Source organism: Mustela nivalis (genome assembly GCF_964662115.1).
Source record: "Mustela nivalis genome assembly, chromosome: 12".
In the NCBI taxonomy this organism is placed as follows: Eukaryota; Metazoa; Chordata; class Mammalia; order Carnivora; family Mustelidae; genus Mustela; species Mustela nivalis.
The window spans coordinates 10676185-10693216 of NC_139031.1; the positions used below are offsets into that span (position 1 = coordinate 10676185).

Below are 17032 nucleotides of genomic sequence, written 5' to 3' on the forward strand. Positions count from 1 at the left end.
TTCCCTTGTCTGGAAGGAGGATCCAAGGATCTGGGAAAGGGCCCAGCCAGGGCTGGCTGCCCCAGCTCTTGCTTCCGTTTTCTGCCTTCTTCTGTCTCCTGCTCTGGGAGCCCTGGCCCTGAGGGGGTGACACAGAATGCAGGTGTCCTGGCCAAATGGGGAAGCATGAGGGCTGTGTCTCCTTCCATCCACCCTCTAATTCTCTGGAGCTGTTTACACTTTTCTCTTTGCCTTTTCTACATTTTTATAACTTCTTTGGGGACTCAGGGTTGAGTGGGTTGGAGGGAGGAGTCCGGTGCTGTCAGGTCCCGGCCAGGGCGGGCTGTTTGCTGAGGAGCAGTGTGGGCCCTCGGGTCCTTTGCCCCTTCTTCAGCTCCTCCCAGGACTCTAAGGAGGGCCTCACAGATGTCCTCCCTCCCTCCCCAGGCCCCCTGTGGAGGAAGAGAGGAGAATCAGAGTGTTCTTCCTTCCAGGGCGGGTTACAGTGAGGCGCACGCCCCGAAAGGGCTGGTCCTCGCACTCCCTGTTTCCATTGTGGTGGGGACTTCTGCGTAGCCCTTCTGTGAGAGATCCTGCCAGCAGAGGCCCAGGGGGAGAGAGAAGGACGCCACAGCTGTGGAGATGCTGGCACATTGCCCCTTCCCACTGCAGGGGCACAGGGAGACTCCGGGTAGAAGAGAGAAGCTGAGAGCTTCATTGTTGCCTTCCCTCCTGCCTCGTGCGGGGCTAAGGCTCCAGCTCCAAGGCCTTGTGTCCTACCCAAACTTCATCAGGGGTCCCACCTCTTTACCCTCTGCCAGGAAGGGGGCACTGTCACTCTCTCCCACACCCTGGACAGAACTGCCCCCCCCATGCCCCAGACTTCTATTGCTTTGGAATGAGGAGGTTAAGAGTAGGGGTGTTTCTGTCCATCAGTGACTGGACCCCACCCCGCACTGAGTTCACACAGTCATTCACATGTGCTCTTGCAATGCAGCTGAGGCCAGGATCCCATGTCCTCCAGAGGAGAGGGACGGTGGCTTTCCTGGGGCTGGTCCTTGGAGGACCCGGGAGTGGGCCTGGTGAGCGTGGGGAGGGGGTCACCTTATCCACAGCTGTCTCAACAGAAGGCCTCGCTTGTGTTTGGTGATGGGACCTGACACAGGAGGGCGCAGGATGGCGCAGAGAGCAGCTCGGGGAGGTGGCCCTGCATGCCCTCGCTGGTTGCCCCTCACTGGAGAGTCCTGCCCTCCTGCCGTAGGACCTCCGGGCTTGGCATGCTCACGGTTCCCTCTTCCCACTGGTCCCCGTTTCCTCGCCTCACGTCACCTGCTGTCTCAGTGCACCGTCCTTTCCCGCTCAGTCTCACACCCTCTTGCCTAGGTTCTGCCCTGAGACCGCGGCGGACATCCAATCCAGTGGGCTCATTCAGTACAGTTTGTCCTTGCTCAGGGCCTATGGCGTCGGGAAAGGTGGACTAAAGCCGTGTTCTTTCCTCCCTCCCTCCCTCCCTCCCTCCCTTCCCAGAGGAAGCCAAATGGTCCCTGCAACAGTGGCTGAAGCCTTGAGGGAATCTAGCAGACTTTACTCGTGGAGGGGGCTCGCAGAGCAGAGGTCAGGTGGGGGCCTGCATTTTCCATTCTGAAGAGCCAAGGAGCTGGCCTGGGACCCTCTTAGGACTCTTCTGGAGGGAGGAACTGCCTCTCTGGTGCTGGGGGTAGGGTGCATGGGGTTTGCTTATAGCCTATTCAGGGGGAGGGGAGGGGCATGTGCAGGAAGAGGCTGTCAGGGGTGGGGTGGGCTGGGGGAGGGTTGCTTTTCCTTTGGGGTTAAAGGCTGTGCAGCACGTTTTCCAACAGTCCTGGAACAGGGCTGTTTTTATATTCTTGTGAATGAAACTGCTCTTGCTAAATGATTTTCCTTTGGTGGGGGGGGTGCACTTTCATTTTCGAATCACTTTATTAAAGAAAAATCCAAATCTCCCACTCCTCCCCTTCCACTGCCCCACCTCCCCCAGTGCCTCCCTTCTTATCCTTGTGCTGGGGGTGGGGGGTGGGGGGGCGGCTCTTGGCGAATGAGCGTATGACCTTTTCTTTGTCCCCGCCTCTACACCCCAAGCTCTGTCTTCCAGGTCTGGGAAATAACCATTTTTACGGCCAGTCTTAGCATGTTTTCTTAATGTGACATTCCTACCCCAGGCCCAAGAGAGATTCTATGACATATATTACAGAGAGAATTATATATAAATATATCTATATATATAAATATCATAGATTATATACACATGGGCATGGGCTCAAATGCCCACTGCCAGCCCCCCTGCCCAGGCTGCACCTTGTCTTGGCCTGGGGGCGGGCGTGGAAGGGACATCCTGTTGGAGAGGGCTACAGGCTGTGTTCAATGGCACTAAACAGAATGTGGTGGCACCTCTGACTATGAGTGTCTTCTTTGGGGGATGACGGAGAGTGGGCACAGGGGAGGGGAAGGAGGAGAATGTGGGAAAAGGAGTACAACTCGTAGAATTAGACAGGGACCAAAAGGAGGGAGGGAGGGAAGAAAGCCTTGGGTGTGGAAGCCAGGGCTGCCAGGAGCTCAGGGCACCCAGGCCCATTTCCGAGGAGAGACAGGCTAACGACAGGCACCCTATCGCTGGTTTGGGGAGATAAGTCTCTGGCTTCCCTGGCATGGGAAACGTCAAAGAGGTTTGCCATCTTGACATTGAACCCCCATCGCCCCACCTCTAGAAAGGCCGGTGTCTCAGTGACACAGTGACCCGGCTGCCCTGAGCCTTGGTTCTTGGCAGGAGAAGCCCCAGCGGCAGCAACTGGAGGGCACGGCGGACCCTGGGGCAGGAGAGGTCCATGAGGACCATGGAGAGGGGATGTAGTTGCCAGGGTGACCTGGAAACTGGAGGGTGAGGAAGCTGTCGTTGGTGCGAGATGGGCTGGGTTTGTGCCCGAAGGAGGCATGCATGTTCGGCAACAAGACGCGTGCTTCCTGCACGGAGCCCTTTGCTCTTAGGGGCCGCTCCTCCTTCATCCACAGCGCACTGTTTACACCCTGGGACGAAGAGGGGCCAGTGGGACCGGCCTTTCCCTGCCTCAGTGATGGCCCCTGTCCGGTGACAGGGAGTGGGAGCCAGAATGGACTGGGAGACACATTTCAGGGAGCGGAGGTCCGCAAGCCGGAGGCTGGGGTGGGGGGCTGTGAGAGAGGGCCGTGGGTGATTATACTCAGGGCTGGCACTCTGTGAGGCCGGGAGGTGACCCTGTCCTCCGAGGCCACAGTCATTGTGGGCCTCCCCATGCAGACCCTGTCAGTCACAGGGGCAAAGCCAGGGCGGTGTTGGGTCACGACACTGGGGACTGCGGGGGACTGAAGGGGGGCTGAGAGAGGCAGGGGATTTTCCAGGCACGTCCCAGGAAGGCTCAGGAAGTCCCAGGGAATATTGGGTTCTCCACTGGGCTTGGAACCCCCGCCTGTCCGGACTTGGCCTAACAGGCGGACGTGGCCTAAAGAGCTGACTGAGGCTACTCTCTCTGCCCAAATTGTAACCCTCCTCTAAGACTAAAACTATCACCTTTTAAAATTCCCAGGAGGGGTCGGGACGGTGGTGTGCTCTCTCCAGCTTCAGGACATACCCCCTCCACACGCACACTGGCCTGGGGCTCTGGACAGTCTTTAAGAGGCGGTCCTGGAGATGGTCACAGGATCAGCTCCTCCTCCTCCTCCTCCTCGTCAGTGGATCGCAGACTGGGGCCCTGCAGGATGTCGGCCAGCTCCTCCAGCCCCGCGCTCCCCACCAGCTCCAGCTCCTCCAGCTCGCCCTCTGCCTTGTCTGGAGCCGCGGACAGAGGGGGCTCTGGGGAGGGGGAGGGCACGGGGGTCTCTGGGGAGGCGGGAGTCCCATCCCCTGCCCCAGAAGCCCCCGTGCCACCCGCAGGCAGGCTCCAGGCCTCTGTGGGCGGGGGCGGGCCCCCAGGGTTCTGCCGAATGGAAGTCGTGTTCCGGAAGCTGGCGAGGGGAGGGCGGAGCTGCACCCCAGACTTGGTGTGCCCCTCAATGGCCTTCTGCAGCTGGTGGGGAGAGGGAAAGGGGGTATAAAATCGGGAAGAGAAAGAAGATGGGACGGGGTGAGACAAACAGGCGTGTGAGAAGGACCCATTCATGCAAGGAGGATGAGTGGGAAAGACACGGAGGGGCACGAGAAGGGGCAGGGGGGATGCACCTGTGGATCTGCGAATCTCAAGCTCCGCTGGCAAGGCCCCTTCCTAGGGACCTTCAGGCATCCTTCAGCCACACCCCATCTCTTCCCTCTTTCCACGCCCCTCCCCAGAGCAAACACATGAAACCGTGACTCATGCCTAGAATCCTCATCCCAAACCCGCGGGCCATGGAAAGCCCTGGAGCATTCCTCTCCACCACTTGCTCCCTCCGTCCCCTCCAATCCCTGCCTAAGCAATAGAGAGGGAATTCTGGGGGACCTCCCAGAAGTTAAACCACCCCTCCGTACCCCCGCACCCTTATCCTGGGCCCACTCTTCCTCCTGCTGCTCAAATGGGACCTGTCCCTTTTACCTCTTCCAATGCCAACACGCCCCTGAGCTTCCCCATGCTGGTCACGTAAGCAAGGTGGAGGCCAAGGAGGGAGAACAGCGTGTGGGTCTGCAGGGAAAGAGCAGCATGTCAGCGCACGTTCACCCCAGACCTCCGCTGCCTTCGGCAGCCCTGAACCATCAGGGGGCAAGCACTTGCCTTGTGCAGGGACGTCTGCTCCACCAGCTGGAAGGGGGACTGGTCAATGCAGCAGTAGTCAAAACAGACAGGCTGGCTCAGCTGCTCCTGCTCCCAGGCTTCAATCTGTGCGGCGGAGTAGGGCAGTCACTCAGTATCCTAGAGCCCCCTTCAGCCTCAGATCTGCAGCTTGACCCCACTCAGCCCTCCCAGCCCCAGCTCAGACCCTGAACTATGCAACGAACTCTCACAAATGCTCCGGATCACTAGACCTGCTCCCTTCCTCCCAGCGGCCTCTCCTCCCTCACCAGGTCCCCATCACCTTCACCCTTCGGCACTTAGAGTGCGGCTCTGTCTTCTTGTCTTCCCGCCTTCCCCACCCCATGCCTCCAACACTTGGTCTTTTCCAGCCCTTCTGCCCAGTTTTATTTTCCACCACTCCTGCAATACCCGGTGCTCAGTGAAACCAGGCATGTCTTCTCGGATCTGCATTTGCTCTTCTGGATTCCCCTTATTCCTCCACCTGCCTCCACGCTGGGATCCCCTGAGGATCCCAGGAGCACACTTTTTCTATCCCCATCGTACTCTGCCGGTCTCTCCTTTTCCGAGATGACCTGGGTTGCGCTCGGGCTCTTACTGGTGTTTGTCTTCTCTCTCCCTACAGGACAGGGGTGACGGTGTAACCCCTTCAGCGTGTTCTGTGGGGTTGCCCCCGGAATGCTGTGCAGAATCTAGCACATTTGTCTCTTACAGAACATAGCAGCTACCCATTGGGTTTGAAGAGCTGTCCTGGGTCACGCGGCACTTGGTTGGCTTGAGTAAAACCATTGTATTTTGTCTGTGACAGAAGCATGAAGGCATGAAGGCCTTAACCTCTTTTTGATTTTAGAGATACATGCTGAAATCCCCAAGATTCCAAATAATCCAGGAGAGCTCTCACTTTCATAACTGAATTGAAAATTTCTTGAAATCTCTTTTCAGTCGGTACCCTCTGAACTCTGTACTATTTTATTTTCCTAATGTCCAAATTCGCATGTCTCAGGCATCAGAGAGTCTCCGAAGGCCGCCTCATAGTTCTCAAGCCCAGTGTGGAGTCCATAGTGGGGTGCCCTCCATCTGTCCCTTCCTGGCAGTTCTGGACTGCAATCCCACCTCCTCTAAACCTCACTCTCCCTGGCTGAATGTTCACACCAGGTCTGGCTGGCCCTCACAGCACAGGGACCCACGGATGGATGGATGGGTGACCATTCGGCAGGTGTGCTGTGGATACGATTTATTTGTAGGACCCTTGCCGACCCTGGTGTGGTGGGTCCCGTCCTCCTGGACCATTTCATGCCCTTCCCAGTGCCCATGCACCAAGCACTTCCTCTGGGCCATGCGTTATTCCAGCTACTGTACATTGAATCATCTCCAACAGGCTCTCATTGTCTCTGTCTTGCGGATGAGGAGACGGAAGCATGGAGTACGTAAGCAGTCTGCCCAAGATGACACAGAGGTGGAGCCAGGCTTCCGACCTTGGCTGACGATCCTGTTCCAGGAAGCCCCAGCTTGTCTCCAAGGGGCAGGGTTTGTCTGCTTCAGGGTCTGATCTGTCCCACTACTTGCAAAGGCTCAGCCCCTTTACCAGACGGGAGCTCTGTGTGTGCTCCGAACCGGGGAGCAGAAGGAAACACTTCTGGTGACATGTAACTGAGCTCTTCCTGCAGGCGTCACCGGGATATTGCCAAGGGTGCCTCCTCGATCTTGTCTGAAAACTAGTTTCAAAATATCCTGAGTTTTTACTCCTATGGGATCTTATCCCTCTAGAATATCCCAGAGTGACAGGGGAGCTTCGGTACCCGAAATCTTCTTTGGGAAAGACATAAGCTAAAAACGTATGCTTTGTTTATACCCCTCGTCGGTTGTTAAATAGCCTCACTGGGTCAGCTAGCCAGCTTTCCCTCTGGTGTGCTTCTTTGAAGAGTATGATTATTGGGTTAGCACTTAGCAAGGCCCTCCTCCACCATAGTTATGACCCATCTGATTCCTGCTTGGGGGCAGAAGCAAGAGCTATTTTTTTCCTCTGTGCTCATCGAACTTTCCATGAAGCACTGATCAGAAAAGTGCGTGTTTTGAGAGGTGACAAGGGGAGAAGGGGAAGGCTTCCTTCTCTCCTCTGACTCCCTCCCCCCACATCCAGTCTGGACAACCAAGGAGAAGTTTATTTTAAAATAACACCTGCTAGGTTCTTTGTCATCTACATACTTTTAAAGCTGTGGCTGTTCAGCCTCCACAGGAGGTCTGCATTCTTTTACCAAACAGAATGGTTGCTAATAGACTCTGCTGTTTCTCTGCAACCCTGGGGTCTCTTTCCATCAGGACTGTGATCAGGACTGCCCTGCTGCCTCCAAATCAGGGCTCCATGTCTGTCCCCTCCTCACAACCAAGCCCATTCAGGGCTGGGTTTTCTCTCTCATGTCCTCAATAATTACCTTTTTCAGGAAACAGGTGTTTGTCCGAATGAGACACCACTGTCCATATTGGCCCTCCATTTTCCATTCTTTCCAGTCTCGCTTCCTGGCATTTCCTAGTTGTCCACTGTCTGGAAGCCCTGTCCAGTCCGGTATCGTAACCTCAAGCAGGCACTGACCGCCTTAGTTTCCATGCTGCTCCTCCACATTGGTACGTGTAACTGCAGGCTGCCTGGGGCCATCTTACTTCAGGTGAAGCTCGTCCTTCCTGCATGGCCTTTTCCAGGTTCAGAACGTCCCTAATGTCTAAAAGATCTAAGGCTCATCTTAGCACTGTTGGTCCCATCTATGCGTGGAAGCTCACAGTCTTTCTCCTCTGATCCCTCTGAGACCATCACGTTTCCCTCACCTCTGAGCAATGGGCCCATCCCTTTCTCCATAATCACGTCTCATTCCCAACCTCTCAGAATGCCTTCTGGCCTAGACTAGCATCTTACTGTTACAACACAATGAAGCAAGTGAGCAAAGCCTTCACCTGACAGAACGATCCATCCCAGACGGCTGTTTTCTCTTACCTCTTCAGGCGACATGTTGTCCACTAAATCCGTGGACTCCTAGAGAAGAAAGCCACAGGTCCAAGTTCTTTCCCTTTTCTCCCCATGACAGCTGTGGTTCCCCTGACCATTAGCAACCCTCACAGGCCAGGGCCACCGATGCCTGCTTCCCTGCTCATCCTTCCTGCCCTGTGATGAAGCGTCCCTGTGCTGGGACCTCCTCCCCCTTGATTTAAGGACCATGGCGCTCTCAGTCTTCAGAGACGTGGTCCTTTCCCTGTCCACCCTCCACAGCACATCTGCTCTTACCTGGGTTGTTTTCTTCTTTGTGGGGCGAGGTCTGCCCAGTAAGCAGCGCAGCAGGGACCGAAAGACAGAGGGTCTTTGACCTGAGAGGAGTGGCGAGCAGGTGGAAATGGAGACAAAGTCCTGTCTGTCCTGGGAGGAAAGGGCTGGGGCCACGGGCGATGGGAGGCAGCGAGGGGCCCCTGACACTTTGCCACACACAGTGTGCTCTTCCCAGATGCCTCCCTCTACAGATACTCTCTATCCTACCCTCCTGAATCAGCCCTTGCTCCCACCACTCGGGACAGTCAGGAGATTCAATGATCACAACTCCCTGCCTCCCTCGGCCCTCGTCCCTCCTCATAGTAGCAGCCCTTGGGTGGAGGAGAGCCCAGAGAGCGCCCAGGAGGCACGAATGCGGGTGCATGCTGGGAGATTCTTCACCTGCAGGTTCCGGGGCTTCTGGCTGCTGTTTGTGGCTGGGCAGGGGCCCATTGGACTCTTCGGAGGACAACGGGACAGTAGGAAAGGGGTGAGGAGGAGGGAGAGGAGGCAGCTATAAGGAACAGTAAAAATTCTCAGTCCTGGGGAAGAGGCTGGTGTCCCAGGAATTCTATCTACGTCCATTCACCCTCACACCCGTTCAGAATTCCTATATCCCTTTCAGTTCTCACTGGTGCCAGCACCCGCAACCTGATCTCCTTCAGTCCCTGCCCCGGGTGCACTGGGCTCTGACTTCCTCGGTGACCAGCATCCCATCTCCCTCCTCCCAGTTTCCCTTTGCCCCGATCCATCCTCCTCCCGCAGCCCATCCCTGCCTGGTCACCTCAGGCTTCCCAGAGAGGTCCTCATCTTCATCCTCATCCACAAAGGCAAAGGACTCCCTCCGGCCCTCAGGGGAGATGCCTTGGTGCCCCTTGCCAGCCAGCAGAGCCTTCCCGTCGAAGGGCAGCTCGGACAGCTTCCTGGCCATGTCCTGGGCCGCCCGCAGCCTCCGCTCGGGGCACAGGTGACGCTGTAGGAGGGCCTGCAGCTCTGACCGCTCCACGGAGCCCAGCAGGATCATTGAATCTGGGGGAGAGCCAAGCGCAGCCTGAGGGCCTGCATGGTTCCCTGCCCCCTCCAACATGCTCTGCAGGACGGAGCTGGGGACAGAAGCCAAGCACCCCAACTTCTTTTTCCAGCTCTTCCCCTCTCTTCCTGAAGATTCATTTCATACATCTTCCAGGACTGACCTCATTCAATCCTTTTTATTTCACTCATTTAGCACTTAGAGACCCAATTGATAGTATGCTAATTGGTGTTAATTTATACTTATTTTGATGCAAGCCCTTCCTTATACAGGCTGTTTGTAAATAGGTGAACTTGGTACTAAAATGGCTAATCAATCCTATCTCGAGAGAAAGAAAGAAAGACTTCAAAAGCCATTTATATAGACTGAGATGAAATATACTTAGAAGGAAGTCTAGAAGGCTATCTGAGGTTTAATCACTTAAAGACTGTGGGTCCTTCTAGGATATATAAACAAATTGTCTCCTTTTCCTGGGAAGATCTTTCATATATGGAAGAGTATTTTCATTGTTTTAAGCCCATAAAATTACAACAGTGTTATTAAGATAAATCTTACCATTAGGTCTTAGTCACTATTATGAAAACCCTGTACCTCCTTGGCTGTACCCCTGCTCCAGTGAAAAGCCACTGCTTTAGAGACCACTTACAAAGTATTTGGGATTTTGGAAAAATATTAAAATGAATCTAACTTAAACAACATGGACATTCTGATTATCTGAAATCAGGAACTAACAAACTTAATGGCTCCAAATGGCCCTACATGATTCTTCTTAATTACATGAATTCAAACATTAGGCAGTGTTTACTTAATATCTAGTAAATACCTAGAAGGAGGCAGTCTGAAGGAGATAGAAGTTATAGTCTCTGCCCTCAAAGAATTCTCAGCCTAGTGAGACATAGATATAAACTCCAATAAGAAATAATATAGAGGTGCCGGGGTGGTTCAGTCGGTTAAGCATCTGCCTTTGGCTCAGGTCATGATCCCGGGTTCCTGGGATCAAGCCCCACAAAGGGCTCCCTGCTCAGTGGGCAGCCTGCTTCTCCCTCTCCCTGTGCCTACTGCTCCCCCTGCTTGTGCTCTGTCAAATAAATGAAAAAAACCCTTAAAAAATCATAATACAGAGCAGAATTAAACGCCAAAGGTGGACGAAAAGGATGGTGAAGGAAGGGAAAGAGCTGCTGTAAGGCCATTCCAGAAACAAACAAACTTCCATAAATAAACAAACTTCCATAAATAAACAAATGAATGAGTAATTTTAAAAAGGGGTGCCTCGGGGTGCAGTTGGCTAAGAGTCCAACTCTTGGTTTCAGTCTGGTTTGTGATCTCAGTGTCATGAGCTCAAGACCCGTGCTGGGCTCCGGGCTCAGCACAGAATCTGCTTGGATTTCTCTCTCTCTCCCTTTCCCTCTGTCCCTTCCTCCCACGCTCGCTCTCTCTCTCTCTTTAAGAATAATAAATAAATTCTCTTAAAAAATTAGAAAGGAGTAAAACCACTCACTCTTTCATATGGAACCGTTTCATTTGCCCCTCAAGTTGGGCACTGAAGAACCGCTCCCATTCAACTAAGTAGCAAAGAGAACCACACAAGGGGCTAGGGTTTTACAGCGGGGCCTCACTTATTCATGAATGCCCTGTTTGCCAATTTGCCTCCTGGCTGAAGTCCAGGTATTTGTAAACCCCAATCAGGGCTCAAGATGCCTCCACCATCATTCACAGACTTGCACAACGCAGCAAACCACTGGAGCCTCCCCCAACACATGTTCCCAGCTGAGGTTAGAAAAGTAACATTCTGCTTCTTCTCTCAGCCCTCATAAGCAAGCATTCTTTTCATTGTCCATTTGATGTCACATTTTCACACTTCTGTTGGTTTTGTGTTAGTGATTCTGCTGTTTGACATCCTTCCCTACCCCTACCCCCTACCCCCCGAACAAGAAGGCTGTGATGTGCCTTATGGAGAAAATATCCCTGTTAGGTAAGCTTTGTTCAGGCATGAGGTGTAGCCCTGTTGGCCATGAATGCTAGTTAATGAATCGACAGTATATAAAGAAAGACACACATAAAATAAGTTTATGCATTCATCGGTTGAAGAAGATGAGACAGGAGGAAACTAACCCTGTATTTTTTCCAGGGCAGTGTTTCAGTATAGTAACCCTAGTTCAGTGTTTAGTGACTTTAGAGGACATAGCTACACTGACTAAAGAGCATCGGCTCTTTAGTTCTCTAATTGAATTTTTTTTTTTTAAAGATTCATTTATTTTAGAGAGAGCGAGAATGGGGGGAGGGGCAGAGGGAGAGAAAGAATCCCAAGCAGACACACCGCTGAGCATGGAGCCCAGTTCAGGCTTGATTTCACGACCCAGAGATTATGATCCAGAAAGTGCAACCCCAGCCGAAATCAAGAGTCCGGTGCTCGACTCACTGAGCCTCCTGGTGCCCCTCTCTGACTGTATTTTTAACTTCCTTCTTTTGCTTGTGTTCTGGCAGTATTTTTCCTCCTTGAAGATGATCGTGTTGACTAGGAACACAAGCTGGGTATCCTGTGGCAGACGGGGTGATCCCTAAAGATAAGCCCGCACTACAGTGGAGCCCTGGTTCAGGTCACTGGCTCAGGAGTCTGCTTCCTTTCTTCCCACTCACCTTTTGAATCAACCAGTGGTAAAGTCTTGACTGTGGTGGTCTGGAGCAGGGTTTGCAATTCCCCATAAGTGCAAGTGGCTGAAACAAACTTCACATCACGTACCATGATGTCCTCAACAAAGATGGTGAATTTACTACGGGGGGAGAAGGCATGGGGCGTTAGCCCCACCATAAACTTGTTCCTTTGCTGTCCCTTCCATTCTTCCCATGAGGTTTACCATGCATCATGTCACTCATAATACTCATTAAGTACATGGGAACATAAAAATAAGTAAAAAGTAAAAAGCAGTATTCCCAAATGTTGATCCTAATCTCAGTAGCTCCCACCTCCACCCCATCAAGCCTGAACTAATTCCAGCTGGTGCCCTGACCTGAGCTGGTTCCAACCAAGGTCAGGCAAGTAGGGTAGCTTCTTGACCTGGATGATGCTGTCATAGAGAGAGGGCTGAAGGCTCTGAGCCACCATGTTGGCCAAGATGACAGCCACCATCATGGGTAAGATGTGGGCAATCTGACCCGTTAATTCGAAGCAAATCACAGCGGTGGAGACTGTGTGGGATACTGCACCGGTCAGCGCGGCTGCCCCTAGAATGACACAGGAATGTACCAGTGGGTTAGGGCTGCCACATGCGGGATGTGATCCTGGTCAGTGCCAACACTCCTGACACAACCATCTGTCAAGAGTAGGAGCTAGAAAACTGTCAGCAAATCATTTTGATCTCATTCTGTGTCCTTGGGCAATTTACAAAATCATTCTGTGTGCCCAAATTTTCCTTTGTAAGATGAAGATAGTGATGTCTTATCTATTCCTTGCTTTCGAAAGTTTGGATCATTTTTTTTTTTAATATTCTCTATATCCAACATGAGGCTCAAACTCACAACCCTCAGATCAAGAATCACATATTCTACTGATTGAACTAGCCAGGCACCCCCAAAAGTTTGGATCATTCTTAATTGAGCATTCTAAAACCCAGTGACAGCATTTTCTACTGGACCTCGGGTTTTAATGTCAACAATATATGAGGGAAGGGAGTCAAAACCCAGGACTCATGGTGTGGACTTGGAGTAATAACACCTGTTTCAGATTCTGATTCTATAGTTTCTCAACTGTGTGTGTAGAACTTGATCCTTTTGGAATCCCATACTATCATCTCTAAGGGAAAAAAAGGTCACTGAATAAGTCGTAAAGCCCTTGCAGATCTAAAATGTTATGATTCTATGAACTCTTTGAAAACAGAATCTTATTTTTCATTGTTTTCCCATCAACAGAAATAGTCACTAGGAGTTACACGAGAGAAGAGAACAGGAAAAAGACACAAACGACAGGAGCACAATTGAGAGAGCACGTGACTCTCGATCTCAGGGCCATGAGTTCAGGTCCCTAGTTGGGTGTAGAGCTTACTTTAAAAAAAAAATAAGAAAAGTCACAGAAGGGAAATACTGGGAGGACTAATTCTGCAAGATGGTACACATGACATACTTCAGAACATCAACTGTCACAAGAGATACGTATTCTGGGAAATGTCCACCAGGGGAGATGGGTGACACCGGAGAGTCATGAGGATGGGGAATGAGAGCTGAAGATTCTTGTGGATGAAAGAGGCTTTTCATAAAGGTCTGTGATGAGGGGTAAGGACACCATATGCACTGGAAAGCTGCCTAATGCTTCTATATTTAAGGGAGGCACGGCTGTAGGTGTTATGGGGTTTTGATGGGGAAGAGCAGGAGCGGGGAGGCATAATAATTTTGAGGATTATACAGGCCACTGTGTTTGTTAGACAGGGTTTTGGTTGGATGGGATTTTGGATTTAATGAGAAAAATATTATCACAGATTCTCAGAATGTGAGGGTTGTAAGATATCTCAGAAGTCATTTTATAATAAAGAAACTCTGGTGCAGAAAGGTAGGTAACTTGTTCCACTGTCATCCAGGTGACAAGTGACAGGGATGAGTAGAGACCATGTTTCTTTGCTCTTAGTCAGGTACTTTAAAGTCCTATCAGTATTAACCCATCTGTAGTTTGGGAGTATCCAAGCCAGTCCCCTGCACTGCAGTTTCTATAATTCTTTGGAAGGAAGGAAAAAACCCTTACCAAACATTCAGACACAATCCTAGGTGCTTTCATTCTTATTATCTCATTTAATTCCCATAATCCCTTTTCTATATAAAGAAACTGAGCTTCAAAAACATTCAATAAGAGCTAATGAGAGTCAAAGCCAAGGGTTGATTATTTGAATGAAAGTTGAATCAAATAGCATAAAATTAAAACCACATTATGTAGTTTGTCTGGAATAAAGATGTCATGGGAGAGTTTGCATGTGGCTATTAGGGGTTACCAGAGGGTGGAATGTGTCTCACCAATTACTGCATAGCCCCCAGGTAGGATCTTGTAGATGATATCATCAAATAAGATACCGTCAGGGAACAGCATAGCCATGATCTCTCCTACCAGCCTTCCGAATGCAGCTCCTAGAGGAAAGACAAAAGGAAGGAAGGTGTTGAAAGATCCAAGTTCCTTATCCTCTATATTTCAGAGCCAAGCCCTTCTTGGGCATTAAGACCAAATACAACCCCTGGCCTTCCAGGCCTTTCCTTAATTGCCCAGTACCCGAGATTGCAGCTGTTAGCAAGATCCCAGGCTTCCCATCAGAACTTACCTAGCACGAACACAGGCATGAAGCCTCCGCAGGGTATGGGCATAGTGGTGGCCACGATGGACATCCAGAACTGGGGTAAAAACAGGCATCAGGACACCCTCTCAACTCTGCCCAACACACACACACACACACACATCCCTATTCCACTTCCTCCCCACTTCCAACCCTTCCTCTTGCCTCAAGAGTCACAGAAACCCTGGGGTAGCTAATTTGTCCAGAAGCCATCTTGTCTGTACTCTTTCTTCAGAATCAAAAAATGTGGAGTGCTCACCCAGGCTAAAAACCACCAAAGACAACATTGTAAGAGTTCCTCTTGATGATCGTTTCCCCTTGGAGTGACTATATTTGCCTTTAGGCAATCTAGAACAAGAAGCGGAGCCCCTGAAGATTCCTGTCACTGCTTCAGAAGGTATAGTATAGCCTATACTATACCCTCCTAGCCCAAAAAGTTCACCTCAGCATAACAGCCTGAAACTCTTGAAGCTGGAGGGTTATCTTTTCCTGGTCAGATTGTCTCTGAAAAAGAGCTCAGCTCTAAGTGTTAGACATCTTAGAGTCTCAGTGACTTCCTATGTGACTAATTTAATGATACAGTTATTTATAAACCCATTTATATGGCAAACCTCACAAAGGAACCTGGAGTGAAGACTGTCCTGCCTGAGTCATTTCCTTTAACATCAAACCACATTAAACAGAGGTTCAAAAGATCAAATCTATCCTAGCCATACTGGAAGGACACATTGAGAAAGTTAGCCAGTACAACAGAAAAGATCTCGAAGGTCAACTTTGTCAGGTAAAATTCCAAAAGAAACCAGAACAATTTTAGCAAAAGTAACACATACATTCTGTGGCAAAGAAATGTGGAAGAATTAAGAAATAGAATGGAAAAATGAGCATTGGTTGAACCTTTAAAATACCTGTAAAAGAAATAAAAATAAGAGATACACCATGAAAATGTAGAAACAGGTTTTATATATAACTTCTAAAATAAGTAAGCCAATCTTACAAAAGGATCTCAAACTCATGTAGTGAAAGATGGTAGCAGCTAAATTAGAACAAATAGCCAGGATTGAAATATTTGTAATTGAAAATCTGTACCAAGTGCATTGTAAACTAATGAGAAATACATTTCTTACTATTCTGAACTGTAGAAAGATTCCCTTGATCTAGGGCTGATGTCAAGAGGCCATGCCAAAGGCTCTAAGAAGGCTGCATCCCAGAAGCTCTGAGATGAGGCAAAAATGCATACTTCTTCATGTCAGAATATGACCAGCTGAGAAGTCAAAGGTACAGATGAAGACATTATAGACTGAGAAAGCCTTGAGTATAAAGCAACCTTGTGTCTTGTTTTCTCTGCCTGCTCTCAGTCCTGGTGGGGTGCTCATCAATGCGGGTAGCATGTAGGTAGGCCACTGGGGAGGGAAGGTGGAAGGAAGGAAAGAAAGAAGAGAGCTTGGTCAAATAGCGTCCATGCATCACAGAAAAGGCTTCTCAGAGCTACTATTTGCTGAAATGCCCCACAGAAATGCTCGTTGGGGAATTTGTTGAACCTGCAGATGTCCAGACACCATGTCGGTCAGTGTGGACATGGAGTTCTGGGTATTTGTAGCTTATTTAACCTTTGCAAATGATTCTGACATGTAACAACTGGAGACCCCTTGAACTACTTTGTACCATCTCTTTGGAATAAGCACATGAAAGCCGTATGGGATTTTGTAGGCTCGGGTTAATCTGAAAGCTCCAGTAATACAGATTATAGGTGGCTGATAGGTCTGATTTCAGAGGATGAATTTTGGATTATCCTCCAAGATATGTGTAAGAACAGATGAGGATCAGAGGGCCCTGAAGTGAACAACTCCTAAGGACAGAGAATGACCCGAGGTTAGCAAACTTTCCGTGCTATTAGCACACCAAAGGAAAGATCCAGATGCAATGTAAATAATGTAGAACACAAATAACTCCCAAGAATTTAAACATCCAGCGCTGGAGAACTCGGAAGCTAGAGACCCACCATGACAGATTCTACTTTAGTCAGACCCTTCACAAGAAGGAGTGCCACAGAGAATTCTACAGAGCCTCAGGCTATGCTGGTCAGTGATACTAGGTAATGACTTTAGACTTATTAAATAGGGAAACTGAGAAGTTGTAATTTTATTCATACCCATTGTAGCAGCTGTTAACTTACAGCTTGCTGATATTTCCATGTCTTAAGACTGGGGAAGATGGAAATTCCCTTCCTCAATAGGGGAGAACCTTATCTGCCTGTGTGCATACCGCCGGAAGCCCATACAGGCTAAATTTCAAACCAGACTGTGGAAAAACAGTTCCAGTCACTTTCATATTCTAATTTGGTTATGTAGCCTATCATCTACACTCAGGAATAGATAAAGGGATGGATGCATATGGGTCCAATTACAGAAAAGTGAAAATGCTGGAAACAGTGATAATTGGACAACACCATGGATTTATAGCAATGAGTGGTGTTAGTTACATTTTTATTTTTATTTTTTTTAAAGATTTTATTTATTTATTTGACAGACAGAGATCACAAGCAAGCAGAGAGAGAGGCAGGGAAGCAGGCTCCCCACTGAGCAGAGAGCCCAATGCAGGGCTCCATCCCAGGACCCTGAGATCATGATCTGAGCCGAAGGCAGAGGCCTTAACC

At 50.1% G+C, this 17032-nt stretch overlaps 1 protein-coding gene across 1 annotated transcript in view; it reads right to left on the reverse strand.

Annotated features, from left to right (window-relative positions):
* Window positions 1-1485: 1485 nt before the first annotated feature.
* CLCN1 (chloride voltage-gated channel 1) overlaps window positions 1486-17032 on the reverse strand; it is a gene marked incomplete at its 5' end in the record, with an annotated part of 31355 nt that continues 15808 nt past the window's right edge. The window contains 11 exon segments of the mRNA XM_082691705.1: window positions 1486-4055; window positions 4557-4643; window positions 4734-4838; window positions 7738-7776; window positions 8026-8105; window positions 8446-8557; window positions 8828-9072; window positions 11711-11844; window positions 12082-12295; window positions 14069-14179; window positions 14368-14437. Coding sequence (XP_082547831.1) covers window positions 3684-4055; window positions 4557-4643; window positions 4734-4838; window positions 7738-7776; window positions 8026-8105; window positions 8446-8557; window positions 8828-9072; window positions 11711-11844; window positions 12082-12295; window positions 14069-14179; window positions 14368-14437 — 1569 coding nt within the window. The 3' untranslated portion in view covers window positions 1486-3683.